Below are 16,349 nucleotides of genomic sequence, written 5' to 3' on the forward strand. Positions count from 1 at the left end.
CTGTTGTCTTGAAAGCCCCTTGACTGGGATCACCATAAATTGGTTTCAATTTAAGAGCATATACCGGCACACAGTTTCCAAATAGTCCTCAAAGGCAGAGCTTTTTCTATTAAAAAGTCCTATGTGGAACAATGGTGACATCAGGGGTGTGACCGTTGCACAGTCAAGTCCGACTCTGTGACCCCATGGATCAAGTCACGCCAGGCCCTTCTGTCTTTCACCATTCTCCGAAGTCTGCTCAAATTCATGTTGGTTATATCAGTAACACTGTCCAACCATGGCATCTTTTGCCATCCCCTTCTACTTTTGCCTTCTGTCTTTCCCAGCATCAGGGTGTGCTCCCTTCTCATGTGGTGGCCAAAATATATGTCTACTAGAGATCTCCCCATATTACTGTCCCCTGGAGAAAACAGCTGCTTTATAAGGTGGACTGTATAGCATTACACCCTGCTGAGGTCTCCCCGCTCCCCAAACTCGGCCCTCTTCCAGGTTCCACTCCCCAAACCTCCAGGTATTTCTCAACCCTGAACTGCCACCCATTGCGTCATCAACGGAGACCGTCTATAACGGTCAGTCCGCCTGTCTTCCCGCCCCCCTTTTTCTACTCCTGGGGCCGGGCCGCTCTGCACCGCCACTTTTCTCTCATCTATTATTCAGGCGCCTCTCTCCAACTGCGCACGCACGTCATGGCGGCCATCTCCTAAACTGATTGATTTAAGCGTACCATGGAGTTCAGGTAGCGAGAGACTTAGACCGGCAAAACCAGTTTAAACTTCCGGGATTCAAGGGAAAGTTCCCATTGGTGAGGATGACTCCTGGTCCCCCCTCCCTTCTTCTGTGGGCGGAGAGTAGATGGCGCTGTTCTAACTTCTCCCCTATGGCGCATGAGCCCCACAACCACCACTCGCTCGCTGGCGGTGGCCACGTGACCCACCGCGCCGCTGCGGCCCTTCCGGCGGCCATTTTAGGCAGGGATCATCAAGGCGGCGCCATTAAAGTGTGAGAAAGGAGGGGGGGAGGAAAGCCCCGCAGCTCCCGCGCTCTTTGCAGGGCGCAGCGCAGCCGCCTCCGCCACAGCCTTCGTTCCCGGCTCTTCTCTTGCATTCCCCCCCCGCCGACGCTGTAGGGCAGCTATGTCGGAGCAGCAGCAGTTTGCCGGCGACGCAGAAGCAGCGGAGGCTTCGGAGCAGACGGAGCAGCTGGAAGGAGATGCGGCCGCTGAAGGAGGCGGCGAAGGCGGCGACAGTGCCGAAGGGGAAGGCGGCGGCGGCGGTGGGGGAGGCGGCGGGGGCGAGTCGGAAGGAGCCAAAATTGACGCGAGCAAGAACGAGGAAGATGAGGGGTAAGAGCCAGAGTATCCGGGGTCCCCCAAGCAGGTCTACTCGGGAGCCGGCCCCCATGGAGTGCAGTGGGGCTGGCGCCCGCCTGTGCATCCACTCAGTCTGGCGAGATCCAGGTGGGCAGCCGTAGAACAAAGCCAGAGTCCAGTCGCACCTTCAAGACCAACAAAGTTTGATTCAGAATGTCAGCGTTCGTGTGCAAGAAGCGCGCTTCGTCAGGCAGTAGGATGGCACGGCAAGCAGTCCTAAATACAGAGAAAGTGGGGCAGTGAATCAGCATGCAAAATCATGGAAATGTCCCTTAGAAGATTAAAAGAATCGCAAACCGGGGCCTAGCGACTGCCAGCCTGTGTCCACTGGGCTAAAACAACAAAACCAGTAATAAGCGTCAGAATAGCAGAGTGATGTCCATTAAGTATCCTGCAATAAGTGAGAGTCTGCTCTGGGTTAAAAGGAGGGCAGTAGTGGGGAGTTTGGGGGGCGGGGAGGAATTAAGGGCCGCTTCGTTTATGAGTCGCCCTTTCCTCGAGGTCTGAGGATGGCGGGGTATTGTGGAGGCGGCTGCAGAGGTAGGAAGGACGCTGGGTCTGTTTGGAATCTGGTGGTGTGGGTTTGCCAAGGGAGCTGCGAGAGAAGGCGCCCAAACTCCAGCGCCTTTGGGCGTCGAGTGGCAACCGCAGCAGTTCAAAGAATGTGGAAAGGCGTTTGTTTGTTTTTTAAGCCTGTCTGTGAAATTCTTGCATGTGCACACAAGCAGCATAAAAGCAATCTGCCAAACCTCTGCTTGCGGTTTTTGCAGCAGTTTCTGCGAACGGAAGAACAACATTCGTGCAATGCCAACCAAAAACAAGGCAACCCCAGAGTGCAGACTTTTCCCAGATAACTTGCACATAGTTTTAGTTGGTGGTGATAAGTGGAATTACATGGATCTGATTGTGGGATGACCACACTCTTTTAAAATTTAAAAAGAATCTATGTTCTAGAGGAGCAAATCACTCACGCTTCCATCTCCTGAAGAGTTTGGAATTCTTGCTTCAAGGAACAGGTGCACTGAAAGACTGGCATTTTTTTTTTTGCTTGTTTTTAGCAGGTTGGCTCAAAATGCTTTTCTTTAATACCATCCTTTCTCCAAGGAGTTCTGGCTGGTATATGTGTGCCTCCTTTTCATTTTAGTTTCACAACAGCCCTGTGTAGTAGGAGGAGATTGGTCCAAGGTCCACCTAGTAATCTTTGTGGTGGAGTTTCACAGGTTCTAATCTAGCACTCTAACCATTAGGTTGCAGCAGCTTTCTTGAATGCCAAGGCGAGGTTTGTGGAGCTTTCACGGCACTGTTGTTTGAGAGCAGGTGAAAGGACAGGGAACTTTATACTGCATTGTACATTCTTGAGGTAGGGTCTGTCAAGTTTAAATTGGTCCACAACGTTTGATGATGCCACAATAGAAATAATGACAGTCTTGGTATGCAGTGTGTATTGTTTGTAGTACTAAAAACAGCTGCTTGAGAAGGCTACATAGCGTTGGCATTGCGTAAGAATCATCTAAAACATACTTTTTAGCCTACTTTTGGTTTGAGGATTGGATTTGAATTCCTTTGAGGACAAATTAGCCAGACTTCTTCAGAGAGTAGCTGCTGATTCTTGGCTCTCAGCAAATGTTTTCAGTTCCTGAATGCTCTGTGAACATACATACTGTGGGCCCAGTTCTGTTTTTGTGCACGGTGTGGATGTTGAATAAGGGCTTGAGCTAGATTGCTAAAGATGTCCAGAGAGGGGTGTGTTAAAAGAATAGAAGGACCTGACTGGAATTCAGAATTTTAGCACATTAGTGGAAACGGGGAGGTGTATGATTTAAAAGTAAATAATGTCTTTATTTCATGCATCGTAGTAGGCAGACTGACATGTAGCTGTGACTTTAACATAGCAGATGGCAAGCTGTTTTTTCAGATAGATATATATAGCTCTCTGCCTCTCCTTAAGCCTACATCGTATAAGTGGTGGCTGACTACATATGTTGTGAACAAAGTCCTATGAATCTCTGTGTTTATGCTGGAATTTAGTGGTTTGGAATATACTGCAGTGTGTGAGGATACACAATTTCCATGAGTTCTCAAAAAAATGCAGGGCTTGTAGCCAACCCTCCTTTATTTGGTCATGAAGCCTGTCTCCCTGTTCCCATTGTACTACCTTCATATTTGCCCTTCAGTATTAGTGGTTACACATGGTATCGTTTAGACAACTGACTTATGAAAAATTTCCCATTGAAGACAGTGCTGGATCTCATTGCCATTTCTCACAATGAGGGTATCCATGAGATGGCATATGGCTGAACTGTCATTCAATTTGATTAGCATATCTGCCTAAGCTGCTTTCTTATTTTAAGACTTTTGATGTCCTCATTAGCAGTCACAATTGACCATGATACATCAGGAGCCTACCATGTTTCTTCTGCCAAGATATATCGTGCCTATTACATAATGCATGAAAAAACATATTCACCACCTAGCTGCTGCTCGCTTGCTTCCCTCTCGGTATCTTTGTGGAAAATCATATAATAAGCCACTGCCCTGACCTGGATAGCCTAGTCTCATTAGACCTTGAAAGTTAAGCAGGGTTGGGCCCTTGGTTAGTATTTGGATGGGAGATCACCACGGAATACTGGGGTTGCGACATGGAGGCGGGCAGTGGCAAACTGCCTCTGAATGTCAGGGTTCCCATGAGCCAGCAGCAACTTGATGGCAAAAAAACAAGCAGCAGCTGGCTCTGGTCAAGGTCCTGTATGCCTTTCTTTACTGCAAGACTTCTTATTTGAGATATTCCAAGAGAGAGGACAGAGGGCCATTGCCCCAAAAGCCTCGGCTTGCACAAAATCCACAATTCCATTTCTGAGTGAGACTAGGCCCATTTTTGTAGGTTCACTAAGACCTTGAAGGCCTAAAGACCCAGAAGTACAAGTCACCTAAATGTATGCTATGTTTTGTGATAACAGTGCTTAGTTAGGCTTGGAAGAGCCCATTAGGGCTCCCCCCCCCTCGTTGGCCCTCAGCTGTGGGGCATCCTTACTTTTGAAACTCACTAAAGTTCTGTTACAAAGACTGAGTGAGATCAAGGGGACCCAGGTGGCATTTTGTGAAGTTGCCCCTGCATGTTTTTTGAACTGATTTCTTGGTGGGAATTGTTTCCCCCTTGTATTTAAAGTGGGCCTGATTACATTAATTTCACTTGGATTTTTAATGGGCTTAATGACTTCCAGCACATATCTCCCCAAATGTTTGGGATAGGGTAAGCTACAAATAATACACATATTTATGTGCTTATTTTTATTTTGCTGTAGTTCTGGATTTGTGTTCATCAGAATGCATGTGTTGTGTTTGGTTTATAAAGAGCTGACAACAATGTACAAGGATATGCCGCTCTACTCGTCTAATATGGCAAGATGTTTCTGTATGCTATATTGCTTAATGGATCTGTGTGTGTGTGTGCTTGCATGCCCGGAAGTCATGGTGACTTCTGGTGACCTGTAGTGGGGGTAGGACATTTTCAAGAGAGGTGGCTTGATAATCCCGCCTCTGCGTCCCAGCCCTGGTATTCCTTTGGAGGTCTCCCTTCCAAGTACTTGCAGGGTCAGTCCTGCTTAGCTTCTGAGATCCGATGAGATCAGGCTTACCTGGGCTCCTCAGGTCAGCTTTAAGACCAATACATTTTTTTTTCTGGGTATAAGTGAAGAAATGTGCATGTACATGAAAGCTTATACCCAGGATAAAACTTTGTTGGTCTTAAAAGTGCCACTGGGCTCTGTTCAATGTAGCTTTTCATAGCAATAATAAATTTGTGGGAAATTAGGGAGGCTATGCTAGAGTTAGAAGTTTATTTAGATAGCAACCAAAATTGTCATATTTATATACTTGTAAATACTTTTGTCATAGTTAGAATAAAATGTATAAGAAACTGATGAGTTTAAAGTTAGGGTTTATGGTGACTATAATTAGAAAATGTGGTCATATTAAAAAGCAAAATGCTCAAGACCTGGAAATGAATCTGGTGCCTGTGTTTTTGGTCAGGTTCCTGGAGCCAAAAGAAATTTGTTGAGACCTTCTTTTGAGCAAGTTTTCCCCCCAGAAAAACTGAGCTTTACCTGTGGCCTATGTTTCCAACCCTTTTTTATTTGTGGTTCTGAAATACTTTCTTGGTATATTTTATAATTGGCAGAGATCATCTTCCCATTTACTACTCTTGTGTAATGAGGATGGCTTCTTTTTTGGATGCAGAATGTAATATGCCGAAATCTACAGGGTAGCCTGCACGGTAATCTAAGGACATGCCTGCAGTACATGTAATCACGTTTGGGGTGGTGGCACAACACGCACTGGGGTGACTGTTTATTTCTTGGGATTTCTGTCCTGCCCTTCCCGATAAGCAGGCTTAGGGCAGGTTACTGCAGACTAGTAAAGCAGATAAAAACAATCCACATGCTTCTGCAGAAAACTGTACCTGTGCATTTCCCCTGGGCTTGTGAGACTGTTTCCTAAGATATTAAGCTACATCTTTCAGCGTATGACCTCTTAGACTACCTTTCACTAAAAGGTTTGGGTAGTGGTTGTGTTTGTATGGAAGTGGAGGATAAAGAGGTTGAAATAGCATAAAACAGTATGAGTGGAGATCTTCTCCCTGTGTCCTGTGGGTTTTGCCCTTTTTGAACAGGCAATGTCTCTTTAATTCCAATAGAAATAAAGTTATTCCGTATGTGGAAACATTGGTGTTGCATGTTTGTTGCCGCTGTGTCTGTTGTTTGGCTTGTGCTGCAAATCTCTTAATTTGCTGGTCTTCCACCTATTGTGGTTTCTTTGGGATTTCCTGGGCAAGTTATACACATGGAGGTTCTGTGCTGCTTCTGAACTGTTAAGCATGTGTTAATTGTTCAAAAATTGGGTATGCACCACTTGCCTAAACAACTTTAAGTCTGAAAGTCCTGGTTTTAGTGCGCGATACCGACAGGAAGAGGTAGCACAGTACACCATCTGTCGGTTTCCTTTTGTATCAGAAAGCATTCCAATTATGGTTGTGCATTTGGATCTACCCGAGCTGAAAATATACCTGAAAAAGTATTTTTCGTGTATGTTTTGGCATCCCAATTGTCTCTTGAGAAGACAGTCCTGAGAAAACCACAGATATATTCAGGGATTATTGGTAGATCTGAAAACAGCCAAAGCTGTTCGTTGGGGTTCTGTGGGCCCTTTAAACCAAATTGCAGAAGAGGATCAGCTATGGTGGTGAGAGCTGAGACCTTCGAGCCACTTCTGCTGTGGCTGGTTCCTCTTGCAGCTCGATTTAAACAGAGCTGCAAGAGAAGTCAGCTGAGGATTGACTGGGGCGGTGGGAGCTGAGAGGTCCCCTCTGCCTCGGCGTAGCATTGGCTTCTCTTGCAGCCTGGTTTAAACTGGGCTGCAAGAGAAGTCAGCCAAGGATCAGAGTACAATGTTTGGTGTCTCCCCATTTTTTCCCCTTCTTGAGTGTATTGCGCCTGAAAAAATTTATGTTCCCCCCCCGCAAAAAAAACCCCTGGACCCTAATAACACACCAGTATTGGGATTTGGGGGGGGGGGGGGGAATTTGAATTTTTTTCTGTTTCGGTATACAGAGTAAAAAAGGGGGTCGGGGAATTTACACGCTCCTAATTTTGATCAGTGGAACTCAACTGGCCGTTGTTTTTGTTTCAGACAGACCTAAACTGGATTAGCTTTAGTGGCTTTCTGCAGAAAACTCCAGGATTTTTAGCTCTTATTACAATTCTCGATTGAAATCATTAGCTGTCTGTCTTCTAGCCATAGAATTGTTTTTGCTTAACACTTAAATCTGTTGGAGTGTTTTTTTATTATAGACATAGCTGTCTAATGTACCCAGTCATCTCTAAGAAATGATGTCTGAGCCTCTTAATTTACTAATAAAGGAAACCATTAAAATAATTCTGAGTTGTATCTCCCACTTGAGTGTCCAAAGCATGTGCTTACAATGGTGCTTATAAATCTTGTTCTCTGTAACAGTGAAGAATTACCTATAGATATTCAGACAGAGAAGCTTTGATAGCCTGATAAAGATCCCACACATCTTTCAGCTTAAAATGTGGCATAAATAACAAACATTTACTAACTTTTTGTGGGCTAGCAACTTTTTTTCTTTGCAAGACAGATAAGAGGCATATTTTGATCATAACAGCACAAGGTTATACTTTGATATTTTCTCATGCTATAGAGCACAGGAGCATAGTTTCTGCATTTGGAGCTTGCTTTGGATAAATTTTAAGATACTTTTGTGTCTATCAGGTTAATTGCATCTCAAAATAGTTCCAGGAAGCCTGCAGTTTTCTCCATTTATTACTGCATTCCCTTGGCAGGCAACTTCTCGGTTGGTTCCTTCAGTCCGCAATTCATGTCCAAAGACAGGGCACCACATTTGGCAGCAGCATTTGACTTGCGTGGTGCTCCTGGGTGCAATCTTTAGATACGGAGCTCCACAGCTTCTTACTGATTGGTGAAGGGACTGTCTGCTGAAGATGACTGGCACAAGCCCCTTTTGGGGTCATGTTGCACCACTGAATGCAGGCCATTGGATAGTTCCTCCTGCCCATGGGCCATTAGGCACTGCTTCCCCTCCAAATTGTGCCCTGTTTAGAAAGCTGTAGAGAATCTGCCATAGCTATTATGAATGCCTCTGTCTGGCATTGTTATGCAAGGAGCGGCAGAACATGTCTCAACCTATTGGTTTGGAAGTTGCCGTTAGGTTGTGTGTTTGATTAGCAGGATGATTTCAGTGCTGTCTCATGTGAAAATCCTTGTATCCAAAACTTGTTCACATTGGAATTACTTCTGCAAGATTGACCTTTTAATGAAAACCACACTTTAATAAAATATTTAACAAAATGTTCCTTCATGCGGAGGAGACCTACAGGAGAAGGAGGGAACAACTGCAGGGAGACTTGAGAGAAAATAAATTGGCCGTTCACTTGATGGACATACGTCATGTGACTTACTACATCACCACCACAAACAAGATTCTATGATGATATGATGATTCTGTTCTTTCTTATAGTAGCTGGTGGTTCAGGTAAAAAGAGATTGACTGGTCCTGTCAACATCAAGAGTGAGTGGCAAAGAAACTCAAGTTCTGCCTGCACCTTTGTCAGAGATTTGAGTGTTCTCTATCCTGGAATCTACTGCAGTGATAATCTTGGCTAGTTGCTTTTGCACCTTCCTAGGAGCCGTAGAAACCTACCAGCTCACAATCTTGCAGAACTGAAACATACATATTATAAAATATATTCAAGACAATGCTTGGTGTGGAACTTTATTGGTTGAATTTTATTCAGTAGAAGTTCCACAGGATGCTTTTTTGTGTTTTTGTTGTCATCTGTCGTTGCCTCCGACTGAAAGCAGGTTTGGTCACATCAGATGAGCCACCCACATAACATGGTCATCTCCATATCCAGCTGGCTGTACTACTTTATTTAGCACAGAAACACTTCTAGGTGTAGGAAGCATGTTGAGCTATTGTGATAGGTGTTAACAGACTAGCAGTGGAGGAGAGAGTGGGTTGTGACTCTTGCCCACAGTACTCTAGTTAATTGCGATTCTTGTTCTTGTACAAAAAAGGGGGCCTTTGAGAGAGCCCTTCACTGTTCCTGCAAGCTTCTTGCTTGGTCAAGTGGGCAGATTTACAGGGTGGAGAAGGTGATGATATTGGATTTATTTCCCACCCTATACTCTGAATATCAGAGTGGTCACAATTTTCTTTACCTCCCCCCCCCACATGACACCCTATGAGGTGAGTGGGGCTGAGAAAGCTCTTACAGCAGCTGCCCTTTCAAGGACAACTCCTACGAAAACTATGGCTGACCCAAGGCCATTCCAGCAAGTGGAGGAGTGGGGAATCAAACCTGGTTCTCCCAGATAAGAGTTCCACACACTTAACCACTACATCAAACTGGCTCTTTCATAGAATGAATGCTAGTCAGTGGCTTTCAAATATTTTAACTGGAGACCACTTCTGAGCCTCTCAGTGAAGGAGCTGGGCCATAGGATGAAGGAAGTGGGAACATGGCAGCTCCTTTGTTCTCCTTTCCTCATCACTGTAAGGAGATGGGCCCAAACCGTTCCCATCTTATGTTCTTCTTCCTTTTCATCTTTGACATCTAGTTGCTAAAGTTAGAGCTCACTTCTCAGGCCTCGTTACATAAGTCATATGAGTTCTGTTCATGTCCAGCAGCATCTTAGAGACCAACAAGACTTTCAGGGTATAAGCTTTTGAGAGTCAAAGCTTTCTTCTTTGGTAAAGGGAGCTTGGGCTCTCAAAAGCTTCTGTGCAGGAAATTTTGTTGGTTTCTAAGGTGCTGTTTGATTTGAATCTAGAACTTCTACCATAGACTTATACAGCTTCTCTCTGAAATGTTCATATGCGTTCTGTGTTAGGTGTGTGCATGTGTTTTTCAAGGGGTATTTGTTTTGCTTTCCTTCTGCTTTATTTAAACCCACTAAATTCTCTCCATATAGCAGTCTTACAATGAACAAGCATTTATTGATCACACTGTAAACAGTTTGTGTTCCCTCCATCCAGTTATTAGGGCATTGATTGCATGTCCAATTTTGAGTTTAGTTTTATACTGCACATTTAGTCACAAGACATGGTTAGAGATTTGGGTTTTTTTAAAAAAAAGGTTGGTCCTAAACGTAATAACTTTAAACAATCTGGCTTAGTTCTGAAATATGTATTTGGAATGAAGGTTATCTTACCATGGCTTGCTGTTTGAATGTGGAATTTTCTTTTTCTTTTGAAGCTCAACAGCTTTAAAACTTCTTTACAGGAAAATGTTCATTGGAGGGCTTAGCTGGGATACTACAAAGAAAGACTTGAAAGACTACTTCACCAAATTCGGTGAAGTTGTAGACTGCACCCTGAAGCTGGATCCTATTACTGGGCGGTCAAGAGGTTTTGGCTTTGTGCTGTTCAAGGAATCTGAGAGTGTGGACAAGGTATGTTTGGTGTGTGTATGTGTGCGTATTCCTTGTTAAGCGTTGAAATAGTTTTTTTAAAAAAAATCTAGTATTCTTGCATGTTCATGAAAATACTGTGTTTTTATTATTATTTTTTTTAAAAAATATGTAACGTTGCAGGTTATGGATCAGAAGGAGCATAAATTGAATGGCAAAGTGATTGATCCCAAAAGGGCTAAAGCGATGAAAACAAAAGAGCCAGTTAAAAAGATTTTTGTTGGTGGCTTATCTCCAGATACACCTGAAGAAAAAATAAGGGAATACTTTGGAGGTTTTGGTGAGGTAAGCCACATCACCTTGTATATTTGGGGCTAAAATACTCTAGCTTGAACTTTAAGCAACTGTTCTCACTATCATGCTTCTCATATTGATAAACAGGTGGCTGTATAAGAGTGCCATGCAGTCATATTTTAAATGTTTCCTCACATGTTCTGTTACCTTTTCATAATATAGACACACTGGGGTAGAAGGGACTTGACTAACTCCACAGCGTTAAATTACACACCGGTCTCCACCCCAAAAATGTTTGGAGATGGTGGTATTGTTCTTTGAAACCTGGGCTAGAACTTAATAGTAGCATGAACTACTTTATGCTACGCATAACAGTAACTAGTCTTCAGGGATAATAAAAGAGTTGGTAGATAAGTGTATTTGGAAGACGTCTGAAACTGTCTTGGAGGACTGGCAGATCATGAAAAGCCGCAGCCATTCTACTGTTTCCACAAGAACTGTACCTTTTCTGCACCTTCTCTAACGCTATACTTTTTGAGATGTGGCAGCCAGAATCGTACGCAGTATTTCAAATCCAGCTTTACCATAGCTTTTTATATAAAGGTATTTTGGTGTTTGAAGTTCTACTTTAAAATTATTAGGAGAGGGGTTTAAACACATTTGCTGTCACTTTCAAAGCACACATTTCCATTAAAATGCCACCACTCCAAGATCTCTTTATTTTTGATAATCTTAGTAAGGCTGTATCGCATACCAATCAGTCCAGAGCTTTCGGGCCAGTGTTTTGTACTTTCGGTCGTGCTTACCATTTTGTTACCCCTTCATCCAGTTTGACAAACTCCTTTTGGAGTTCTTCCATTCCGGTACAGATCATTGAGCGAATTTCACTGCTAACTTTGCTCTGTTGTGCAAAAGTGTCAACCAACTTCTTCCCTGTATCTTATGTTCTTTAACTAGTTATGGTAAAATGATCTGTCCACCTGTTCTTGCTTAGCTGTTGCTGAGTGACTTTAAAGAAAACTTTTGACAAAATCCTAAATCATATTTTTTGTTGGGAAAGGCAATGGCAATGTTCATGCTTCCCTACACCCCCTGCTTTCCCCCACCCAGCCACAATTTTAGGGGTCAGCAGACTGTAGTGATCGATGGAGGTAAGAAAGTGAGCTTCTGTAAGCTGTAATGCTAGAAAGGGTTCAAGGCCAAGAATATAATGTTTGCCAGATTACCCTCTACTTGTATGCCTTCAAGAATTTCAGAAGGCTTGTTAAAGAAAAACTTGTGAAGCTATGATTTGCTTTTCACTGTGTTTAATGGTTCTGTATTTCTAATAATGTGTTCCATCAGTATACCTGGCAGAACATAGGTCAGTGTGTTTCCTGAATCCTTTGTGTTTTTAAAAAAGTTTTATATAGACTACTTTTGAATTATCTACAAATTCCTACTATAATCCCAAGCATTCTTTAATTTGCCCATCTTGGCTTTGAGGATTGTAGCAGGAGCGTAAATGCAGCTACATGCTCTGATCCTCTTTATCTACTGGGGACTCTAGCTGTAATGCCTTGTTGTGTCTGTGCTCCCATGAACTTCTGCCCTGTCCTAAATCTGAGGGCATAAAATGTTCAGCTTATCCTCCCTAAAGGGCGAGTTATCTCAGACTAGATGGTTTTTTATGCTACTGTTGGCTTTTCGCCACAAGTCAGTTAACAGATGCCGGTGACCTTTCTAATGCTGTGGTTGGGTTGGGAATAATTAGTTTTCAGAGCCTTAGGGTGCTGCCAACTCAGAGAAATCAATGGGAGGTTAGCTGTTGACTTCAACAGGGTATGGATTGCGTTTTATTACTTCACAATAAAAGACTCCTAGTCTAATTGACTCAGGGGGAAAAGGCTAAATCTTAAGAGTATAATGCTTTTAAAACAAATCAGTGGAAGGGGCTCATTTGCTGAATTTCTGTTTTTGTGGCAGAGCATGACATCTTATATATATGTTTTATTTTGGGAAATTAAGTTTTGTGTAACTTCAAGAACTTAAATTGGTTCTTGATGACTTCTTGTTTCTTGTGCTCCCAAGTCCCGGTGTTTTTCGGGCTTACCATAGTTACGTGAGAACAATTAAGGTACTGGGGATTGGTAAATTATCTCAGGGGCAATCAGTCTGTTTTGGGGCAGGTGATCAAGAGTGTCACCTGCCTAGGCATTTTCCAGCATCACCTCAATCCAAAAGTACAAATAGAGTGGCTTAGTCCAAATGTACTGTGCTGTTTATAGTATATGTGTTGGTCTATTAATCAGGTGGAATCAATAGAACTCCCCATGGACAACAAAACCAATAAGCGACGTGGATTTTGCTTCATTACTTTCAAAGAGGAGGAGCCAGTGAAGAAGATTATGGAGAAAAAATACCACAACGTTGGTCTTAGTAAAGTATGTTTCAGGCTATGCTTCCAGAACGCATTTTTTGGAGAAAGAGGCACTGAGCAAAACCCCAGATAACAGAGACGGGATTCCAGCCAAAGCCAGTGAAGTGTGGACAGAGCACCCGTAAAAAGTAGCTTTTGGTCCTGCATGCTAGGGATGGAATGGCACTTGTAAGTTCCACTAGTGCAGCTTTAGAAACATGTACAACTCTTCCGCTTGTGTGGCCAGTAAAGAATTCTGGAACTTTTAAGTGCTGAGTGTTACTCTTAATAAAAATCTTAATTGCTTCTGACTTTATACCAGTTACAGCCTTGAATACTCACTTATGATAAAATATTGTTTCTTTTGGGCATCAGAGCTCATAAGTTTTAATTTTTGGTAAATAGCATTCCGGAACTTTGCCTTTCTTTAACCATTCCAGTTACTCCTCTCTGCTCAATGCCCCCTCCCTGCATAGATATCTAGACTGTAGATTTTAGTTTTCACTTTATTTAATAGCAGCCAATTCCTGCTCCTGTAACTAGTTCAAGCTTATCGACAAAGATTTTCCTGATGAAGGCAAATAAAAGCAGTGCTGCTCAGTAGTAGCGAAATGACTCCTCAAGTAAGTTTTGTAGGTTACTGGCATCGTGGGAGAACTTCGCTTTCTGATTCTGAAGTTACCTCCTAATCTGAAGCTCCCGTTACAAACATTTATAAGCCTTGCGCTGTCAAAAGTCATGATCCTCATGACGCGTTGTCATTCCTCATATAACACTCCAAAATGAATTACTCAGATGTAGAATAGGTGCTTAGTATTTTGGAAGCATGGCAAGCTGTGTGTTTTTTCTCTTTTCTTTTAGTGTGAAATAAAAGTAGCCATGTCAAAAGAACAGTATCAGCAGCAGCAGCAGTGGGGAACTCGGGGAGGATTTACCGGAAGAGCTCGTGGCAGGGGTGGAGGTATGCTTTGGCTTTGTCCAGCTTGCATGTGCCCATTGCGTAACTGGCCTTCTGGTTCTAAACACCTGTTGCCCGAAGGGGAACCTTCCATTCATTTGTTTCAGTCATACTCTTCTTTGGACTCTGCTTAGAATTGGATGGTTAGCATCTTCCCCATTTAAGCATTCTTGAAGCTTTATGTGTTAAAAGTTCAGCAAGTTTCTTAGTGAACTTGCCCACCTGATTGGCGATGTACAGCCCTTATCTTTTCTTCTTGATGGTAAATCATCTTAAAAGATTATTAGCTGGTATTAAGATCTCAGGAATTCAGTGGTAGTCGAATGCTCTTTGACAGAATAGTTAGACTTGAACTGAAGAGAATGTTAGATAGCTAATTAAAATGTACCACATTTAATTGGTGGAGTGTGTCCCATCTTTTTTTAATGTATTCATTTATACCTTGCTTTTCTCCCAAGGGGGGACCCGGAGCAATGTTCCCTCTAAACTGAGGAGTCTTGTAAGCCACGATTCTACTTCATGAGTCAAAAGGCCTACTAGGATTAAAGTAGTGAGCGAGCCTACATTTTAAAAAGATTTTTTAAATTTCAGTTTATAAACCCTGAATCTGTTGATATCACATCCAGAATCATTACAAAGTAAGGCATTTTTAATCTCCCTAAACAAATTTTTGAGTAAAGTGGACTCTTGTTTACTTGTATTAATTACACTAAATCTAACCTTGGAAATAAATTCGGATAACACTGAAGTACTGTAGGTTAATACTCCTCTTGGGGAGGACTTCATAAAGGTTGACTAACACAAATGTAGTGGAAACCAGAAACAGGAACAGTAAAGATATCCTCCCCAGTCTTTTTAATCACCCTTTTTCAAACAAGAGTTTTCCTCCCTCCCCCCGAAAAAAATTAAAAATACAGCAGTGCAGTTTCCCTGAATGCAGTCTCCATTTCCTCCTCTTTTTGCCTTCAAAGGGTTCCCCAGCAGCTGCACTTCCACTAAATGAAAGTGTAATTTTCAAGCTACTGTATGAGCTCTTTTTAAGCTAAACAACAAATGAGGTAAAAGGCAAAATCTACCAAAAAGTAAACTGTTTCCTTCGTGTTGCTTGCATCAGTCCTCCAATAAGAGATTCAGTCCACTAGAAACACTGGCTATAAAGAACAGCAGACCTACAGAAGAAGGCATGGATATTTTAAAGCAGAGTAGAGACTAGCATGCCACAGAGAATACCAAAGCCTGAAGGGTCAACCCAGTATGTTAGAAACAATCAATAGAACCTTAAAGACCAACAATAATGTATTCTAGCTAGAGCTCCCAACCCTCCATATGGAGCAGACCAAAAATAATACCGTGAACAGGTAACTACAGATAGATATCACTGTTTTGCCTTTGTCATTCAATCCTGATTTGTACAAATTTCAGTCAAAATTCATAATCTGTTGCAGTTAATATTCCAACATACAAGTCAGTCCAACAATCAATAGTCCAGTCCTCATCCATTTCTTAGAATCGTAGAGTTGGAAGGGACTTTCAGGGTCATCTAGTTCAACCCCCTGCACAATGCAGGAAACTCACAAATACCTCTTAGTCCAGCTAAAGTCATACAGTGCAGCTAAAGTTGTCAACAGTCTTACAAGCACATTTTTTGGAAAATAATATCTGGTCCCAAACGAGCCCATATGGCCAGGTGAACTGGCCAGGCAATGGGGCGTGCTACTCCCCCTTGGTGGCCCCTCCTCTGGCCCAGATTAAGCCCACTGGGCAGGGGGGAGGGGTAGGTTTTCCTGCTGTTGTTGCTGCCAGCCCCCAAATTGCCCACCTAGGCTGTCCTGTATTGACCTTGCTGGGGCTTGCTGTCATGTAAGATCACAAACAGGGCCTGTGGGTATGTTGGGGGCCCCCCCTTCCCAAGCCTGCATCAAATGCGGCCTTCTTGCACACCAGCCTTCAAGGGGGCCTGGCTGTCCAGCCTCAGCAAGTAGGAGTTGCCCCTGCTGCCTGGCCTCAGCTGCCGGGAGGAAAGCTGGCTGCTGCCCAGGGCCACGCAAAGCAGCAGGCCAGCTACACATATGGCCAGTAGCTGAGCCAGTGCACTGAGGCAAAAAAAAGTGCACTAAGCGCTAAAAATCATTGCGCCAGTGCATAGTAACACATCTTAGTGGGAACGCTGACCCAGAGCAGCTTTACAACATTCTCCTCTTCTCCATTTTATCCACACAGCAACTGTGTGAGGTAAGTTAGGCTGAGAGGCCCTGGTCATGTGGTGTGTTTCCATTAGTGGCGATTACCTGACACTAACCACTGGCTTTTCTGCTACACCAAAAGCCCTTAACCTATAAATGTGTTTTTTATACAAATATGGCTCATTGATTTTTTTGGTT

At 43.2% G+C, this 16,349-nt stretch overlaps 1 protein-coding gene across 4 annotated transcripts in view; it reads left to right on the forward strand.

Moving 5' to 3' along the window:
• The first annotated feature begins 959 nt into the window (after positions 1–959).
• Positions 960–16,349, forward strand: part of HNRNPD (heterogeneous nuclear ribonucleoprotein D) — an 18,763-nt gene continuing 3,373 nt past the window's right edge. For 3 of the 4 annotated variants that reach the window (XR_009555823.1, XM_060247133.1, XM_060247134.1), the window contains exons 1-5: positions 960–1,342; positions 10,165–10,360; positions 10,502–10,663; positions 12,904–13,035; positions 13,872–13,971. Coding sequence is in view for 3 of the 4 variants with exons in the window: in XM_060247133.1 (XP_060103116.1) it covers positions 1,134–1,342; positions 10,165–10,360; positions 10,502–10,663; positions 12,904–13,035; positions 13,872–13,971 (799 nt within the window). In the remaining variant the exon portion in view is untranslated. The remainder of the gene's footprint in view (positions 1,343–10,164; positions 10,361–10,501; positions 10,664–12,903; positions 13,036–13,871; positions 13,972–16,349) is intronic. The other variant, XM_060247135.1, reaches the window with a different exon arrangement.

The sequence above is a fragment of the Heteronotia binoei genome, chromosome 9 (genome assembly GCF_032191835.1).
Source record: "Heteronotia binoei isolate CCM8104 ecotype False Entrance Well chromosome 9, APGP_CSIRO_Hbin_v1, whole genome shotgun sequence".
Taxonomy (NCBI): Eukaryota; Metazoa; Chordata; class Lepidosauria; order Squamata; family Gekkonidae; genus Heteronotia; species Heteronotia binoei.